Raw genomic sequence first — 21,095 nt, forward strand, 5'->3', positions numbered from 1 at the left:
GGCGTAAAAATATACACACTCTCCTATAATGTTTGAGAAGGGGGTACCCAAGTGGTTAAAGTACTCGTACATCTCTCTAGTTTAAAAATAGATTCTCTACACAAACACCATTTCATTACAGAAGAAACCAATTCTTGGTGTTGTTTGAGAAAGTCGTTTCTGTTGTAAGTGGAATGAATTTTAACAAGAAACAGTAGCAGGAAAAAGACATGTCACATGTCTTGGTGGAATAGCCTAGCAGTTAAAGTGTTCGGTCGTCACATCGAAGACCCGAGTTCGATTTCCCACATGGGAACAGTGCATAAGGCCCTTTCCGGTGTCCCGATCGTGATGTTGCTGGAATATTGCTGGAATATTGCTGAAAACGTCGAAAAAACATACTCACTGTGCATAATTGAAAAAAAAACCCATACTCACTGTGTACAGTGGGTGGGGGTGGGGGGTAGAAAATTCATCTCTCAAACTGAAAATTCAATTGCGTGGACAAGCCGTTATTAAATTTTTAAAAAATATCGAAATTTGCCTATTTGAGCTCCAACTCTGACATAAATACATATCGACAGATCCCCCGCCAAGTGATTAAGTATGCCCCAGGAACGCTGCCCTGGTTCAATAATATACAGCTCAATCAAGGTTAGCAAAACCTATCTTACCAGTATCCAGCACTGTTCCCGTTCAGCGAAGGGCGTACAGACCTCGCCAGGCGGGGCTCATTCGATCTCCCATATATAGAACGTGGAAGGTTAAAATTAGTCACTTGAGATAATCCCAAGGAGATAATCCACATGGTATAAATCTTCCTTAGCCTCGCGCTGTTCCTGACTCAAGCCGGGCTATGCGATCGCGAGCTTTCACTGTCTGTGGAAACGGGACGTTTACCGTGGAAGGATGACTCGCTCGGGAGGAACGCTGGTGCTTATGTGCTTTCATTTGTTTACCCTGATATTCAGGTAAGAAAATGTGTTCTAATTAGTGTTTTGAAATAGTTCTCTGTCTTCAGTTGACGTTGATTTAAGCGTGTCAACTCTGTACATTTGTTTATTTGTTTATTTGTTGTCGGGGACATAAACCTACATTAAAACTTACGAAAGAACATGACGTCATTTTTAAATGTACCGTTTATATTTATACAGTCTGACAATAGTACACACACCTGCTGGTAATGTATTCATTTGGATTATGTTGTAAATCTCATGTGACCTATATAGGCTATTAAAGGGATATAAATATAGTAAGGTATTGCAGTATGTACATGCGTTGTGTAATGTGAGATGAATAGATTCTGTGATCGTTGGTTTGAGATGGTCCACAGATACCAGTCAGCCTAGGAACGTTGTGATGACGCTACAATTGTCTGTTCAAATCCTGTCCTTAACCTACCACTCTATTTCGCTTGTGTATGTGGGCCGATGAGAGAGAGAGAGAGAGAGAGAGAGAGAGAGAGAGAGAGAGATGCACAGAGAGAGACAAAGATAGACAGACACACAGCGATACACAAACCCTGACAGACAGAAATAGAGAGAAAGGGTGAAGGGTGAGAGACAAACACATGGAGAATAGACAGACAGAGAGAAAACAAAGAGAGAGGGAGAGACAGAGACAGTGACACAAAGAGAGAGATACACATATACAAAGACATACAGATATACAGAGATACAGAAACATTGAGAGAAACATAGAAATAGAGAGGGCGAGAGACACATAGAGCAACAGAGAGAAAGACGGAGATATATAGAAATAGAAACAGAGAGCGAGAGAGAGAGGAGGGGGGGGGGAGATCTTGTCCACGGTGTTTATATATTATTTTAACAATGTTCAGAAAACGTGAGATTGTTCACTGTCATGAACTTTACTGTCAGTCCCAATGATACATGAGTACCCATTGAAATTCAACGAATTCATTGATTAAACTATTAATAATTCCGTATGATACTCATACATAAACATACGTAAACATACAACATTAGACTACGCTGGGTCTCAACAGAAATATCATTTGGATAAATAATTCCATTTAAATTGAAAAGGAGCCCCAGTGAGATGGGAGATTCAGAACCTGAGAAAATCAAGATTTAACGCTTTATATTTTAGCATGACAAAAAGGGCTGGAAGGAAGGGAATATAACACCGGGACTATGAGACAGACTAGAACAACATCAACGATCACGCTCAGCCAAACAAAAGCACTGACATTACTGTATGGCTTGTAGAAAACAAACAAAACAATGCCATCTGATTAAAAAAAGAACGTAATTAATAACGGTTCTCTTCAGTCTCATAGCCAGCAGTCATGCGATGACTTTTGTGATGGATGATGGAACGTTCACGAGTCGATACAGGTAGCTGGCTTTTAGAATTAAAATTTACCAGTTAGAATAATTAGACTTCACCTGTAAAGGGATAAATCACCTGTATTCTCAAATGCGTGCACCTGTTACCTGATATTGTCCCTCGTGGCTCTCTATTAGTGACCAGTAGAATAATACGCTTTATGCAGTTTGGGTGGTAGAATTGAGTGTATTGTGCCAGGTAGAAGCCCGTCGATGTGATCCCTCTTCACACACGTTGTATCTATATACTGATATGTTTATTTACGGTATCGATATTTGCACTGAATAATTATTCTACATTATTCAAGTTCAATATACAAAATGGACGCAGACGTAGAGGTGTTTCAAGAAATCATGTATGGCGGTGATTTGTGTAAAGGGCGTCAAGATGAATTCGACGGTCCGTTCTCGGTGACTGGGTTTTTAATCGCAAACGAATATTGATTTCAATTTGATTGATGGTGATATACCTACCGTTTGTGTTCTGACGGAGAACTGGGGTATTATGAGAATACAAAAAAATCCAATTTGGTGTCAAAGGTTATATGGAAATAGTTGTTCACTACGCACTACTGGATCGATGACTCGGTGTTTTGCTGACTCAATTTAAAAAAAGAAACATTGTATTATGTTGACGGGAGAATATACTCCCAGAATATTAAAAATACATACACTGCAATGGTATTTTCCTGCTGTCACGCAAAGACCTGGGTTAGAATAGATCTTCAGTAACCCATGATGTCATAATAGTCGACGAACGGGATCGGGTGTTCGCATATCATCGTATCCCATTTACGTATATCGGTGCTCATGCTATTGCTCACTGAATTTTCAGTTCCAGACTTGATTCTCTACAGACCACGTCATTGGGGTGGAATATTACTGAATGCGGCGTAAAAAGAAACTCACTCACTCACTCTTTGCCCGTAACTGAATGTCACGCTCATCACGCTATGTTGCTGTATAACAAACCCATTATTTATAATTGTGGTTATTTCGTGACAGAATGCTATCACTGCTTGGTAATTAATCAAGGGATTTAGAACCTAATAACTGGGAGTAACAGTGTCTAAAAGACTCTTAAAGCATTATTTAACGGTGAATCACCGATGAGTAGTTTACAGTAATTCTCTGTTCAGAAGGTACCACACAAGACCAGGAAATGATGTAACTTTAAACCAATCAGAGATATGGGCATGTGACAAGGGCGGAGCAGGCTCGAACACAATAAGTTGGTGCGTGTTTCAAAAACACCATTGGGTGGTGTTGATTTCATTACTCCCAGTTATTATATTCTGTATCCTTTGATTAACTGCCAAGCAGTCATAGTATCAATTCTATCACGAAAACGCAATTCTCAATAATTGGTTTGTTCTATACTGAACACCAAATGAAACGTAACTCTGGTATTTGTCTGGTTTTAAGACATAACTATGAACTCTTACTTCTATGACATTTCATTTTTCGAAACGTGAGTTTCTTTTGCTGTTCAGAATGCTTCTCTTGTTTATAAGATACATTTTTACCCTTATGTAATAACCTTGTTACTGGGACCTTGCTTGTCTACAGGAAATAATACTCACGATCGATTTCAAAACTTTAAACAAACACTTGCAATCAAATATTATTAGTTTCATTATTTTAATCAATCGCGAAAACGGAATTTATTTTGCATAATAAACCAAGTATTGACAGTGTATGTATTTTATCAGTGTGAATATACTATTAACAAGAAAAATAATAGTCCTTTATGGAATATACTTTCTATCAAAACTTTAGACTCACTAGTGTAAACGTACCCACTTATAATTACGTTAGTCAACTGTTCTAAACTAGATTTTGCAAAATATGCCGTACTGTTAAAGATACTGTTGACTCAGCAACCGATGTATTGTAAAACAAATTCGTAACGTTGAAAACATTATTGTCCTGAGATCAATAGATGATGAAAATTGGTGAATTCTTAACAAACCTTTACACCTAAAAGCAGCTGTTCATATGCATGATATTTTCACACACTTTTCAGCAATTAGATGCTTGATCCTCGTGCAGTTCGTATGTATACAGTTTGCAGTTGGTTCCCCCAAGTTAGTGGAAAAATACACATGTATATATACATAAAATATAGTGAGTGCAATACCTTTGACGGGTATGTTACATTAAACTTTTTTCATCTACAATTATTGTTCAATACGCCCGCATTTGAAAAGACAAACACATAAAATCCGTTTATGTTTGATCAAACCTGTTTAAGTCAGGATGAACCTTAACAACCACTGTCAAGAGATGTTTTGACCCTATTTGACCCAGATAACCATAGTTGACACAGATGACCCGGACTCAAATAATCAAACGCACGTTCAGGCAATAACGTCTCTTGGCGTCGACATGAAGATTGATGCAAGGTCTCCCGAGGGATGCCTTCGAGCTACTAATGCACCGCAGAGGTTCTTTCAAATTATTTATCATCAGTATTCAGAATGTGCACCGAATTGCTTTGTCGTTGCCGCGCGATATTGTTTGCAAAGTAGTGGTGACGTTACAATGCAACGATCATCTTTCTTAAAAAGGTAAGAAACGAGCACAACAAAGTTTCTTTGTAATGCGCTTGTTCAAAGGATTGTAATTTGTGTTCAAATATTGAAACATTAATAGATGTGCTTGTTCAAACCAGCAGCGTCAGAATATTTTGTTTGGGTGAGTGAGTGAATTTAGTTTTACGCCACACTGAGCAATATTCCAGCTATATACCGGCGGTCTGTAAATAATCGAGTCTGGACCAGACAATCCAGTGACCAACAACATGAGCATCGATCTGCGCAATTGGGAACTCATAACGTGTTTACCAAGTCATTGAGCTTGACCACCCGATCCCGTTAGTCACCTCTTACAAGCATAGTTGCCTTTTATGGCAAGCATGGGTTGCTGAAAGCCTATTCTACCCCGGAACCTTCACGGGCATTTTGTTTGGTATTAGTTGTCAAATGCCGAGTTTGTCAAATGCCGAATTTGTCCTCCCACAAACTCCCGTGGTGTTGTACTTGTCAAGGTGAGGTACAACCCAACGCTGTTGTTGACAATACAGGACATGTTAGTTATCATTTACTTTGTTGTTTAGGGACAGTGGGGTAGCCTAGTTGGTGGAGCGATCGCTCGTCATGCCGGACACCCAGGTTCGATTCCTCACTTGGGTATAATGCCTGAAGCCAATTTCTGGTGCCCCCCGTCGTGATATTGCTGAAATATTGTTGCAAGCGGCGTAAAACTAAACTCACTTGTACTAGACAGGACCCGTGAAAGTCCGGCGTAGAATGGGCATTCAGCAGCCCATGCTTGCCATGGGCAGTTATATTTGTCGTAAGAGGCGACTTACGGGATCGGGTGGTCAGGCTCGCTGTCTTTGTTGACATGTAGGAATGTCAATTTTCCACTGCTCCCTTGGTTTATGCCTATTTTATTTCAGACTGATTAATTCAACCCTATATTCGATGACACAATATGAAATTTCAGCTGAAAATAGATATTCTGTTGCCATCCCTGAATATGTCATCCAATCTCAATTGCATAGGCTGAAACTCATACCGTTGATCACTGGATTGCCTGGTTGACATGTCATCGGTTCCCAGTTGCGCAGATCGATGCTTATGCTTTTTATCACTGGATTGTCTGGTCCAGACTCGAATATTTACAGACTACCACCACAAAGCTGGAACATTGCTGAGTGCGGGGTAAAACTAAACTCACTCACTCAAATAAGCAGTCAGGCTGTATTGTCAGGTTTCTCTCATTAGTACTTTGTTACCTTTCAGGATATAAATTTACAAATGAGAGTTATTTTTCTGAGACACAGCGGTCGCCTTGGGATGTCCTCCCACCTAGAGCTGACGTTCCGTGACATAAGTGAACATTGTTTTATTCCTTGTCACTTCAAGGAAAACTCTTTAGTCATAGTAATGGCTTGTTAACTCAACTGTCTGTAATCTGTCTGTAATCTATCATCAGAGAAATTTCGCAAAGGCACCGACCAACCGGCTAGCAAACTATCTGGGCCCACTGCAATCTCCCAGGAGCCTTTCTACAAAGGGTCATATAGCAAGCACTCCATGCACTAATAACCCTTTAAGCTGAGATGGTTCTAACACTAAGGTCGCTTTGTGAACATCGCTGATCAGACTGCAGAAGAAACTAGAGCAATTAGCATGGGACACAGGGCAGTTTGGTTCAGTTTATTGTTGGATAATGTTCTTCAATTTTTCAAACTAGCATTTCCGCGATTGTTTGCCGTGAGAAAGATTTTAGTTCCGAACTGTGGGCAAACTGGTCAAAATTCATAAACATTTCACAAGTAATGAAAGGTTTGTAAATTTAGTGCATTACTATTTTTTGATTTGTTGGTTTTTTGTTTTGCTTTTTGTGGTTTGGAGGGGGGGTAGTATTGTTTTTGTTTGTTTGTTTGTTCTTTTGTTGTTTGTGTTTGTTTGTTGTCGGTTTGTTTTTGTTTCTTTGTGTTTGGTTGTTGTTGTTTTTTGTTTTTGTTTTGTTTTGTTTTTGGGTTGGGGTGTTTTGTTGGTTTGGTTTTTTTTGTTTTTGTTGTTTAACTCCGCAGTCAGCAATCTTGCACCTACAGGGAAACGGTAACTATTCGAGTCTGGGTCAATGGCCGACATTAGCATCGGTGTACGCACACTGGGATACGATGACATGTGTTACTGAAGTCAGTGAGCCTAAACACCCGATCCTGTCATTCGACTCTTATGGCAAGAATGGGTTGCAGAAGACCTGTTCTAACCCGGATCTTTGGGGGTGTTTAAAGCTATGATTCTTTTCGGGTTGAGGTTTTGATAACTGCTCAATAAACTTACAGAGATATGGTGATCAGGGTAAAGTATCACTTGATCATTAGGGACAATCTGTCGTGACCGTTTAATCCCTTTTTATAATGATTACATACCATTTAACGCTGGACAATGCAACAATCAGTCAAAATGTGTTAACGCGCCTTGGGTATTTCGACACTTTATCGACAACGCGGTGTCCATTACACTGTTCCATAACATACATATTGTAATTGCACAACACCACGGTCAGACTCTCGCCACGTACTAATGTCCTCCGTTCTCTGTGCCCTAGTGACTTGTCGTGACCGAGCAGAACAAATGCATTCATGATGTCCATTTAGACCCAGCAGTGGCATTGCACTTCGATAATGACGTTCCATTGTCCATTTGTGTATCCCGTACAGGATGTTTGCCGAACATCAATGTTCGTGTGTTTAATGCTGAGAGTGTTATTTCGTGATGTTCCTTGCCTTATTGTATGTCCTAAACAGCGAAACAAAACACACCACGTGACAACTGAACCGGCGCACCTGTATCACACCAGCAGTGAAGGTAGGACACGTGGTATTGAGTGATGGCGCGTGGACGAACGTACATTGAGCACGGACCCAACGTGCAAAGTCTCGATCTCCACTTGAATCCCATTTACAGTGGAAATGCAATCTTCCGGGACTAAATTGTTCCTGAGCATGTCACGCCAATTAATTTTGTTTTGGCAGTATGATAAACTATATAATAACCTGAATCTCGTTTCGTATTATTTGTATATTGAACGAAACTAGTTTTAAAATTCAATCAATATCACGGCGATGACAAGAAGAAATAGTACCAATGTGGGCAGTCGAAAGCGGCGTGAGGGGTAGCCTGGTGGTTAAAACGTTCGATGGTCACGCCGAAGACAAATGTGTGAAGCTAATTCCAGGTGACCCGAACCGTGATACTGCTGAAAAATTGCCAAAAGTGGCGTAAAACTCACTCACTCACTCACTCACTCACTCACTCACTCATTCACTCATTCACTCTGTTTCGTGATGGGCGAACGCTTTATACACTGGTCAACAATACCGTCCCATAAAATGAGTGAGTGAGTAAGGTTTTACGCCCCTTGTAGCAATATTCTAGCAAGATCACGACGAGGGACACCAGAAATGGGCTTTGCACATTTTACCCATGTGGGGAATCGAACCCGGGTCTTCAGCGGGACGAGCGAAGGTTTTAACCACAAGACTGCCACACAGCCCCATTATGTAAATTTTCATTAGAATACGTGGTATTTTGTGAAAAAATGGAATCGTTTGTTTTGACGATTCCAGGAAAAGTTGATCACTTAAGGATACATTGGGTGATGCCTTAAACGGGACCTGACAGACACAGTCTACTCGTTCACAGTGACCTGTTCTCATGACATACTGTACAGCGCATATCATTTATCAGATCAGACCACAAGGAAGCCTATCAGGCGTGAGTGTTTGTAATGGTTTCTTTGTGAAACAACAAAGGCATTTTCGAAAATACTGCTGGGCTGTACCAGACTATGGTCATTTGATACCTCGAATGACGGCAGGTGGTCCAAGTAGTGGTCTGATAACGTCACAGATTCCGATCCTTCGGGTTGAGTTGTAAAGTTTATACAAATTTGACTGTAATGTATATCCAATCTGTATCTACATAGTGGGTGAAGACTGGGCGTTAACTGTTTACAAGACGATCGTCCATGTTTCTAGTTTAGCATGTGAGTGATTATCTACTTGTTTCGGTTTGTCAGTGCAATACCGTTGCTTACGTTTTTTTTAAAAATGAATCAGGTCAGGACTTCCTGAACGACATGGTTTAAATTACTCTTAACAGATTCGTTAGTGAGTGAGTGAATATGACTGTCAAAGCTTTTGGCGTTGTTCAGTCAATATCACGGCAGAGAATACCAGAAATTGGCTTCCCATATTGTGCCCATGTGGGGAATCGAACCCAGGTCTTCGGCAAGACGAGTGAACGGTTTAACCACGCGGTTAGGCCACAGAGTTATCATATCGCCACCCTTGTGTCGGGATTCATAACACATCGCAGCCTCACTGCACAATACTTTGCCAATATATCGTCGTGAATGAAAGTTTAGTTTCGTGATGTAGCGCATTGCAGGTTTATGACAATGGGATTCATATCTTGTCGCAGCCTCACTGCACAATACTTTGCCAATATATCGCCATGACTGCAAGTTTAGTTTCGTGATGTAGCGTATTGCAGGTTTATGTCATTGGGATTCACATCGTATCGAGGCTTCAGTGCACAATACTTTCGGAATATATTGTCGTGACTGAAAGTTTAGTTTCGTGATGTAGCGTATCGCAGGTTTATACCAATGCCTGAACAAGTACGTATGTGTGCGTATACACGTGTGTCTTATCTAACAAGGCACCACCGTATCTGATATATTTTTATCAGATTAGGCGACACAAAAATATTTTTCGGGTGACATGGTAACAAGACTAGCAATGTTTGTCTGATATATATGTATATCTTATTCTGTTCATATTAACCGTATTACTATTTGATGAGCAAATATATTTTGTTTTTCGCAAAGTGAATGGTTGCCCTGTACCTTTTATCACCAATAATCTAATTTATTCATCGTTGTTTTCCGACAATTTTCAGTCTACAATGTATGTGTTTAGATGATATGTTAGTGTTTATATTGACTCTCTAGGTAACGTTATCACCAATTTTTCGAACGATAAAACCTTTGTTAGCCCAAGACACAAAGAATACACAAGAATATTGATTCTTTCCGGTTTCCATGACAACGTCGGATAAGGAAGATCCAAGAAAAACAATCCTCGGTCAGTGGCCCCTTCAACGAAGGTCAGTCCAATACCTACAACAATGTAACGTTAAGTCCAATGAGTATGCATGAGCCAGCAAATTGTTTCGCTTAGAAGCTTCATGGAGGAAATGGTGCAGAAGGAGGAAGCACCCTGTCAACTGTACATCACGGCAATATGATGATATACTCTTTCAAACCCAAACGCCGCCATACAATGGTATCCGTTATTGTCTACCAAATCAGAAGCGACAATATCATACCTCTGAAAAAAGAGTTACAATACATTGTCTTCACAGCGTCTCCATCTTGTCAGTTAGCAAAAACATTTTCACCACGACAGTGAAGAATGTTTCACCACGATAACATTTTTTTAAGAATATTGTAAAGGTATTCAGGTATTTGTACATGTTGTTAGGGGATGAACATGATTTTGAATATCAGCTAACTCAGTTTTTAGTGTCGACTTAACAGTAAACCTTCCCCGGTACTAATGTACGTTAATGTAAAATTGATCCATATGTATCGTATAGGTTTTTTTTCATAGTTTTTAACATTGTCATAATATAACTTTAATTAAGTACTCACACGATAACACTGTAAACATTACAGTAGGCCTTGTAATAATGGAAACTGTGGAAATAATGCGAAATATGTTTCACATTGCCTTAAAATCAATTCTCAATTTAAAATTGTATCTGAGGACCAAAAAGGGATTATTACATTCTGACGTGTAAAGTTCGCAACTATTTGAGATTCTGATCGCGAGGCCTACTACACTATCAACACAGGAACTTCTCCAAAAAAATATATGACAGAAACGTTTTTATTTCAGAGTGTTGAGAAAAAAGAAAATGTATTTCATATAAAATACATTGTTGCGAGATGTTCAATTTTGTTATCTGTTTAGGCTGATAGTTGTGGTTATTTGAAGCGTCAGCCTCTAACGTAGGCATATGTTTAAAGAACATTTAATTTGCTGATTACACGCGTTTCATATGTCCCAATAAACAAACAATTTTATCTTACATCACACATAAATGTCGTTTAAAGTCGTTTTCTGATTGGATCAGCGCTATTCTATTATTTTCAATCTACCCCGCTCACAAGCAAGTAACATTTTCTATACACCCTAGGAAAGTAGAACTCATTTGGTACTTCTTGGTAGTAAGTCTTTATCTCGAATAACATTGAATCTATTGATGGCAACAAAAAGGTTTGTACCCGTGCTTCAAATAATTCAAAAGTAACATTGATGTGTTCGGTAAGATAAACACGTTGTTCAATGGTCCCTCGGGGTCAGGGAACATAAAGAGACATCGAGGGTACATCAGCACATGTTCCCCTCGTCACCAGTAAACAGCTTATGATGTCACCAGAATCTAGTGTGTCACAACAGACCTGTATGTCACATCAACGTAGTATACAAAAACAGGAAATCTAGCTGTCAAACAAACTAATATGTCACAATGACCAAACTAGTCTGCCATAATTATCCACCCTCCGTAAGAGGAATCAATTAGCGCACATAGGTCAAATGTACTGGAACGGTAAAGTGAGTGCAATAACAAAACGAGTAAGTGTGTGAAAACCTTTCCTAGATGCAGATGACGTTCATCGATTGTTTTCGATATGAACCATGATTCCATACCGCTCTATTCTAGCCTTAGTGTCTCTGATTCTTGAGAAAGCGTTTGTGCAAAGTCCATATGTATCAAAAACACTCAACGAAATATGAATAAATGTGCACAAAACCAGTCGAAAAAAAGGGGTTAGAGATGGTCTTATGTTCGTGGTAAGGACGACTAACGGGACTGGGGTAGATTGATGCGTGTATCCCAACAGTTTGACGCTCCTGATTTCAGTCATTGGATTGTCTGGTCCAGATCCCATTATTTACAGACCTTTGTCATTGTCGACCGTTGTAAATTGCTGGATGTAGGTTTAAACAATAAACAAATAAAATTAAGCGTAGCAAATGTTCCTTTCAACAAACGTTTACCAACTTACCGTAATGCATTGGCATTGCCTGAAGGTGAAGGTCAGGATTGTACTGGTCTTCAGCAACACATGCTTGTCGTAAGAGGCCACTAACGGGTGGTCAGTCTGGCTGATGTGGTTGACACGTGCCATCATATCATAACTGCAAAGATCAATACTCATTATAATCGAAATCAATAGTATGATTGACTCGATAATTTCAGACAGATCTGGAATATTGCTGATCGTTAAACAACAAATAAAATTTGGCACATTGCCAAATTTTAATATAATACAAATTTTGGACATTCCATTACCGCAGTAAGAATGATTCGCATTTCTTCATTCCAAACAATCTTTACTCAATCCTGGACTCTTTATGTTTCAGTCATTCTGATTGTGTTTGTTTGTTTTGTTTTGTTTTTTGAGAATATCTAAAAATTAATCAATGTATTATGTTCAAGGTTAAAAGGAACACACATGAAGGGACACTAAAACCAATTATCGACTTACAAGACTTCGAGACAAATAGAAATCGATACATTGATATAACGTCATATCAATTCCTATTATTACATCTTTTAGGACATCGATGTCAATTATACAAGTATCTTACCATGGAAGGTTTAATATCGACTTCGAGATAACGATTAGATTGACATCAGGAAAATGCTGACACTTGGTAAATAATATAACAGTAATGATAATTTACTGTTATATATATATCGCTGTACACTCGTGAATTTAAAGTAAGATCAATGTTTGTATGTTTGAATGGTACAGCGCGTTAATGACAGTACATTGCGTACAAGGATAACTGATGTTTGAATATGATATTCATAATTCGTTATTAACTTGAAAATATTTCACTTAAATAGCAAATAGACTGATTTCATATCGATGTGTTTATGTTTTGGTTAATGAGCCGTGTAATAAAATACAGTGCGATAAGATAAGTACCAAAAGCCATATTTATCTCTCATCATCCCTGGATAAGATAATGACTTCGAACAAGACAAAACATGATGATTCATGACTGAATTGATCAACCAGTCGACTGAATGCTGCGGCCATAATCTCCTATCCCATTATCTTTGGATCAATCTCGAGATGAAATGTAAGTAATTAAATTTACGGTGCTGTTGTTTGCTAAAGTGAGATAAGATTTGATGTATTTACCCTACACTTCTTGGTCTTTCTTACTGCATGATGCAAGTTGTCATCTTTTAAGAAGGATCTTTGGGCTAGCCTAGTGGTTAAAGCGCCCCCTCGTCATGCTGAAACCCGTGTTCGATTCCAAACGTGGGTGCAATGTGTGAAGACCATTTCTGGCGTTCCCCGCTTTAATATTACTGGAATATTGCTAATAGCGGCTTGAGACTATACTCACTCTTAGCCTGAATAGATAGGTCAGGAGGTTATGCATCGACTCGGTAGGGAGGCTGTCTGGTTCAGACTTGTTCTTTTACGAACCGAGGTGAGAAAGCCGGAATATTATCAAGTGTATCGTTATCAACAACTGAAGAGAAAACATGAAGGTTCCGATTGGGAGAGCTAACCGACAGAAATCATTAATAACAAGTCATTATGATTGTCTTTGGCAGCACACGGCAACAGATACCTCGCCTACGTCAACGTCAACGGTAAACACATGGCGTCATCCAACCCAATATTTATATTGACGTTAATCTCACCTCGAGGTATAAGCATAGGATATGCATCCGCAGGTCTATAGATGCTTGTTGAAACAGCTTCTGCGGCTGTTTTACATGTTGACACAGACATCGACAACATTAAGTTGTGTCCCATGCGTTCAATATAGTCGTGGATCCACGCCCTGTGTTACGTGTTCAGATCAAGCGTGGATGTATTTGGATGGAGGAACTTTTTCATTCATCTTGGAGGTAATCAGAAAAGCAGTTCCTGGAACCCTTTTCACAAAACGATCGTAGCACTTAAGACGTATTAAAAAGTCCTGAAAGCTTTTGTGTAAATTCCTTCAATTAAAATGAGCGTTTGGGAGAGTTTTGTTTGACGACGCCTTTACCAAATCCGGGACCACCGGAAATGGGCTTCACACATTGTACCAATAGGGAGAATCACATGCGTTTCCATGCAGGGAAACGTTTTGACTTCAAATCTACCCTAACTGTTTTGGCATATCCCTCACCGTGAAATTGCTGAGTATTACTACATGAATCAAAATCACGCTCTAACCCAAAGCTCAAAGCTACAAAAGCGTATTAGGGCCACGGTGAAAATATTTTTGGGTGTCACTATCTCCTACGTAGGACATAGTATCTCCTATTTATTTTTTCATAATTGTTTACAAGTTGACTTTCCTCTGGTGGAAAAGTGTCGAATGCGGCGAAAAGCAAGACGGAATTGCAAAATTATAGTTGTTTGTCATTATAGTTGTTTGTGCAAGTGTAAGGATATAAGTACGCATAGATTGCCACCGATAGACACGTCTGTGCTTGCAGATTATGAAATATCCAGGGCATAAAAGAAAAATGTAACGAAGTGCGATATGTAACAGTGAACTAACTGCAACGCATAACAATAGGGCAAACTGAACGCGAGACAGTAAAGTACAACAGTCGGTCCAACACATGAAAGTAATACGCAACAAGTATACCACCCATCAAAAGTCTAGACTCACTTAAAATACCCACTATATGTTATACGTTTATACATGGTTACAACGAAGCTGAATTTCTCCACCAACTTGGGGGAAGCAACTGCAAACCTTATGCAGATTAATTGCACGAGGATGATTCATTAAACTGCTGAAAAGCATGTGCAAATATCGTGCGTGTGAACTGCAGCGTTTTGGTGTAACGTGTTGATAAGAATTTGCCATTTGTCACCGAGTTCAATCATTTGTTGAACGCATGACAATAATCTTGTTAACGTCACGGATTTGTTTTGTTGTACATCAGTTCATGTGTAAACAGTACCTTTAAACAGCATGGAATATTTTGCAAAATCTAGTTTAGAACAGTTGACTGAAGTATGCGGCTACATTTACACTAGTGAGTCTCAACTTTTGATGGGTAGTATAGTTGAACACACGAGTCTAATGGTGAAGGAAACAGTAGACTCTTAGAGTAAATGAAACACATGATAGTAGACTCTTAGAGTAAATGAAACACATGACTGTGGACTCTAATGGTAAATATAACACATAACTGTAGACTCTAAACGTAAATGAGACTCATGGCTGTAATCTCGAAAACAGTGACTGAAACAGTCAAAAAGGAAATGGTTTCCGTATCTGGGGGAACTAAGTTCACCATTTCAGATTAATGTGTAATAACATATATCGAGCATCTCCTACAGGAGATACTAAGTCCTACGTAGGAGATACTAAGTCCTACGTAGGGGATAGTAAGTCCTACATAGGTGATATGTCCTACGTAGGAGATACTAAGTCCTACGCAGGAGATACTAAGTAGTAAGTCCTACGCAGGAGATACTAAGTAGTAAGTTCTACGCAGGAGATACTAAGTAGTAAGTTCTACGCAGGAGATACTAAGTAGTAAGTTCTACGCAGGAGATACTAAGTAGTAAGTTCTACGCAGGAGATACTAAGTAGTAAGTCCTACGCAGGAGATACTAAGCAGTAAGTCCTTCGTAGGAGATACTAAGTAGTAAGTTCTACGCAGGAGATACTAAGTAGTAAGTTCTACGCAGGAGATACTAAGTAGTAAGTTCTACGCAGGAGATACTAAGTAGTAAGTTCTACGCAGGAGATACTAAGTAGTAAGTCCTACGCAGGAGATACTAAGTAGTAAGTTCTACGCAGGAGATACTAAGTAGTAAGTTCTACGCAGGAGATACTAAGTAGTAAGTCCTACGCAGGAGATACTAAGTAGTAAGTCCTACGCAGGAGATACTAAGTAGTAAGTCCTACGCAGGAGACACTAAGTAGTAAGTTCTACGCAGGAGATACTAAGTAGTAAGTTCTACGCAGGAGATACTAAGTAGTAAGTTCTACGCAGGAGATACTAAGTAGTAAGTCCTACGCAGGAGATACTAAGTAGTAAGTTCTACGCAGGAGATACTAAGTAGTAAGTTCTACGCAGGAGATACTAAGTAGTACGTCCTACGCAGGAGATACTAAGTAGTAAGTCCTACGCAGGAGATACTAAGTAGTAAGTTCTACGCAGGAGATACTAAGTAGTAAGTTCTACGCAGGAGATACTAAGTAGTAAGTCCTACGCAGGAGATACTAAGTAGTAAGTCCTACGCAGGAGATACTAGTAGTAAGTTCTACGCAGGAGATACTAAGTAGTAAGTCCTACGCAGGAGATACTAAGTAGTAAGTCCTACGTAGGACTTAGTATCTGCCTTCACACATTGTACCCATGTGGGAAACGAACCCAGTTCTTCGGCACGACGGGCGAACGCTTTAGCCAGAATGCTTACCAATCGATTTAAGAGAAACTTCTACAGAGAAACTTAACTGACGATATGCACATAAACCATATACTATGAGCATTTAAACTAATTTAAGCACTACACACAGCAGAATTAGTGATGTTTACAATCCTAAAATATATTGACCCAAATGGTCACGAGGTGTGAAAATATTGATGTTGACGGCAATTACCATTTTTCTCCTCAAGCTTCGCTTGATTGTGTGAACTGCTAATATGAAGCTAAGAATTTTAGATTTAATAAATGATGACGTCATGGCAACGGGCAGCTTATATACATGTATGTATAGGACGAAACGCCTGGCTAATGGCTAATTTCTTTCTACAAACCTACTCATGTGAACTGGCTTATCACTGTGTTCAAACTCTGGAACAGTTGATCTATTCGCTGATTTCAACCTTGTGGGACATTGTGCATAAAATATATAAATGTTGATGCAAAAATGAATAAGTGATAAATAAATACTATGATATCCGTGTCGCGTGGGCAAAAATATTCAACATTCATTTTAAAATTCAGTGTGTTTCTTAAAACAACAGTCTGTTGGTTTTTTAAATTGAAAATAACACCCAATGAATGTGCTGTTAGGTCCGATGTTTTCAAAAGTAATTAATTTTACTGTTGTTGTTTCACAAAATGTTGAATCATTGGACGGAATTAGAAATCTGAAATGGCTTTGAAAACTGAGAAAATTGCAATTTCTTTTGCAATTGCAATTACGGTTTGTTTTAACACAACACACATATGCATTAGTATCTTACAGGTAAACATTCGTTCGTTCGTTCCTTTATTTATTTATTTATTTATTTATTTATTTATTTATTTATTTATTTATTTATTTATTTATTTATTTATTTATTTATTTATTTATTTATTTCACATAAGTAAATGTTCGTTTTAAAGTGGTTCGTAGTACATATGTGTTTCGTGTGTATCGCCGTCTTTGTGATGTCAAACCTTCCAGCCGTTCTAAGTTAATCTTGGATACAGATAATCTTCGAGGTATCATACATCAAATCAGATCTGATCGTCATATTAATAAGTTCGTATTCAGCACCTCGTGACTGTTAGTATTTAACCTGACATTTTATGAACTTCGGGTATCAGATCTCCTTGTGGGGTATATTTCTTTTTGATGTACAATAATTATTATCCCTGTAATTGTAACATGATATACAATATTGGTTAATTGTTGATGGGTGAACGACAGGTCGCTACGCGAACAATGCAAACTCATATGCCGCTATACTGATAACAATTATCTCTTAATCAATAAGTATTTATATGTAACTTGATAAGCCATGATAAGCCCTATGGTTTTAATCTTCACAATTAGGGACGGTGTGTTAGCCTAGTGCTCGTCTGGGTTCGATTCCCCTGAAGAGTACAATGAGTGAAAACTACTCGTGGTGTCTCCCGCGAAGATATTGATATAGTAATGCTAACATCAGCTTATCATCGCATACCTCTACTCACTCCTCATAACTACTTACAAATGAATATCCATGAGGAAAGAGAGGCCGGCATATAGCTAGAATACCTGCGGTTTTAAACAGTAAATACACACTACGAAAAGACAAACCATCCACACTCAAAACCATCTTATAAAGGTATGTCACTCTGCCAAAGTGAGTGAGTGACTGACTGTTGTTTTAAGCCGCAAGTATCAGTATGCCAGCAGTATCACAGCGACAGTAGGTGAAGAAAACCAGTGTCACACAAAATTGACAGATAAATTTAAGTGAATGAGTGAGTGAGTGAGTGAGTGTGTATCCTTCGTACGCCACTTTTAGCAATATTCCAACAATATCACGGCCGTAAATAGTCTTTATACTTTTGTATCCATGTCGGGGATCGAACCCGGGTCTTCGGCCTGACAAGCGGATGCTTTATCTACAAGACGACCGCACAGTCTCTGATAGATGAATACTTGGTTTGATGCAAGTGAATGTGGTGTTAAGCTGCTTTCAACAATACTCTAACTATATCAAGGCTGGGAACAAATCCTTCACATATTGAACCTTGCGGGGAGGGCACCTGACGACCGAACGCATACCCACAAGGCTACCCACGCTGAACGATCAGTGTTCAAAGCTGAGATGTTTAACGTAGGTTCATTCAATAACTGTGTGTCGTAAGAGGCGACAAACGGGATCGGGTGGTCAGGCTCACTGACTTGGTCGACACATGTCATCGTATCCCAGTTGCATAGATAGACACTCATGCTAATCACTGGATTGTCTGGTCCAGACTCGATTATTTACAGACCGCCGCCGTATAGCTGCAATATTTCTGAGTGCGGCGTAAACAACAACAAACGAGATTTTGCATGACAAGCAAACGTTTAGACGTTCTATTTGGTAATAGAAATCGATGATCGACCGCCTCAGAAATATGTACAATATAACAATACACGTCCAGATATAAAAATGTAGGCGACCACAACATCAATGTGCCCCTTCAGCATCTGATGGTGGAAACTCCACGTGGAAAACGTCCCTGCACGCGTATACCGTATAAACCAGGTCCCACCGATCCACACTAAATCACTAAGTACCAGGTGTTTGAGTCAACATCATCAAAAGATTCCGCCTTTCATCAATAGCTGGTAGACACAGATAATATGTTTATACCTCATTACTGAGGTGATACTGTCTTTTATTTATGACCAATTACAGACAAAGCGTGATCTGGTTTCAGAAGTAATTTTACCACGGTCTACCAATCAGGCCGTATAGTGATCGATAAACCGTGAAGGGTATTAACCAAACGCCATTTAAATCGTTTGCGGCCTCCATCATACATAACTTAATGATGAAGTGTCGTCTTTCATCTTGGATGAGGCCGGGTTGTAAAAGAGTGAGTTGGATGTGTTGGTGATGTCGAGGTATTGGTTGATTTGTTCCGTAACACACATTTGTCAAGGGTGGTATGGAGGTGGGGTGGCCAACTGGGTAAATCGCTCGCTTTCCACATCGAAGACTGGGTTCGGTTCCTTAAATGGGTGCAATTTTAGAAGCCCGTTTCTGGTGTACCCCACCGAGAAATTGCTGAAATATTGCTAAGGCGGCTTAAACCCACACTCACTCACTCACTGACTCACTCACTCATTGTCCTTACAAGGGTAAGGTTCTATGTAAAGGTATGTTTCCATAATACTAAACAGATTCCATTACCAACTGCGAAAACTACTGTATGTGGATATTAAGACGGTATGATCAGAGGGAAGACTGTGCCACATCGACTGTTCAATGGTCAACCCATAGCGAAACATGAGTCTCATTAACCTGCTCATACTCACTTTTCGACCTACTTTTCAGCCGATCCCAGTTTTCTCGTGTGAAGGTGAAAATAGACATCACAAAGAACTCTGGTTATACTGAATTCCAATTTCTTGTTTCATAAGAAAATGATATTTACAAATGAATTTTTATTTTAAACTTTAAGAATGCCGTATTTCTATATTTTATGGCGATGTGTAGGCAGCATGGCCTTAACTAATACACCACTGACTGTCCATGTTTGATGAGGTGGTAAAATGATTCATATTGCACCTGGCTCACTGGTTACACCTGTGATGTATTTTCTGTACTTATTCAGTACAGTTCTGTAACGCACAGTGAGACAGATATAATGTCAATTCCGTACCAGACAAGCAAACTTTTCTAGCCGCAAGAGGCATGATTTGAGATTTCCACGATTTCCAGGTTTCCGTTTGTCAGAGTTCGATGTACGACAGAGCGTGCTGTGTGACATGTTTGCAAGGATTAGAAGGAACGGAGCGTTGCAATATACAATGACCTAGATTATCAAATCACACTGATCAAAATATTTATGCATCCATTCAAATGAATTAGTCTAAATATTCTGGCTGGTTATTGCACTAAGTTACGCAATAGGACGGAACCCAATCAGCAGGAAATGACATTGTTGTGTAATGAATGTTTTGACTTGCCCTGTTATGTCGAGCACTCCATCTTTGGGGGTTATCATTGCTCCAGTTTTGAAGTACAATTGGGCACGCTCTCTACCGAATTTTCAAAGAGCTTCATGCTATTCTATCAGGGTAACAGAAAAGAATTAAGGCTTCGACAAAGCTCAAAAGGTTATGTGTAGGACATTTCCATATTTGGTGCATCAATGATCACAGCGCCCCTGTTGTCACTGTACAATATCATGACTTGTTTTAATGTGAACATTTGACTTGCCTCATGTGTCTGTGACGCGTGCCCCGCTAGAATATACTCAACCCTTTTCCCTAACACCTGATACCATCACTATTTGACGGGGATTCATCATCACAGTCTCATCATATAGGAGCAGTTTATCGATGGAAGTTGGATATTTGTAATAATCATGGGTGTGTCTATTTTCAGTCAAAGAAAAAAAACGTTTAGAATAAGGTGAATGTAGTTTTAATGGAGCACTGTTTGGTGATAAAACTGCGCTTTCGGTTAAGTACCAGAAATTGTACCGATAAATCACAAATACAAAACGTGATATTATTACATGCAATTTGTGACATAGGTATATGTATCCGTTGATGTTCATTTCAGTGTCACTGGATTCAGCAACAGCTCGTGGAAGACGGAACGGGATCTCATCAACAGGCTGCTCGACACTGGCCGATACGACGCCAGCATCCAGCCCTCCTCGATTACCGGTAAGGGAGATAACTCCCGTGTAAAT

General features: G+C 39.3%; 1 protein-coding gene across 1 annotated transcript in view; it reads left to right on the forward strand.

Annotated features, from left to right (window-relative positions):
* The first annotated feature begins 665 nt into the window (after nucleotides 1-665).
* LOC137295745 (glycine receptor subunit alpha-2-like) overlaps nucleotides 666-21,095 on the forward strand; it is a 35,993-nt gene continuing 15,563 nt past the window's right edge. Inside the window, exons 1-2 of the mRNA XM_067827276.1 lie at nucleotides 666-950; nucleotides 20,963-21,069. Of these exons, the coding sequence (XP_067683377.1) occupies nucleotides 889-950; nucleotides 20,963-21,069 (169 nt within the window). The 5' untranslated portion in view covers nucleotides 666-888. The remainder of the gene's footprint in view (nucleotides 951-20,962; nucleotides 21,070-21,095) is intronic.

Source organism: Haliotis asinina, chromosome 9, assembly GCF_037392515.1.
Source record: "Haliotis asinina isolate JCU_RB_2024 chromosome 9, JCU_Hal_asi_v2, whole genome shotgun sequence".
In the NCBI taxonomy this organism is placed as follows: domain Eukaryota; kingdom Metazoa; phylum Mollusca; class Gastropoda; order Lepetellida; family Haliotidae; genus Haliotis; species Haliotis asinina.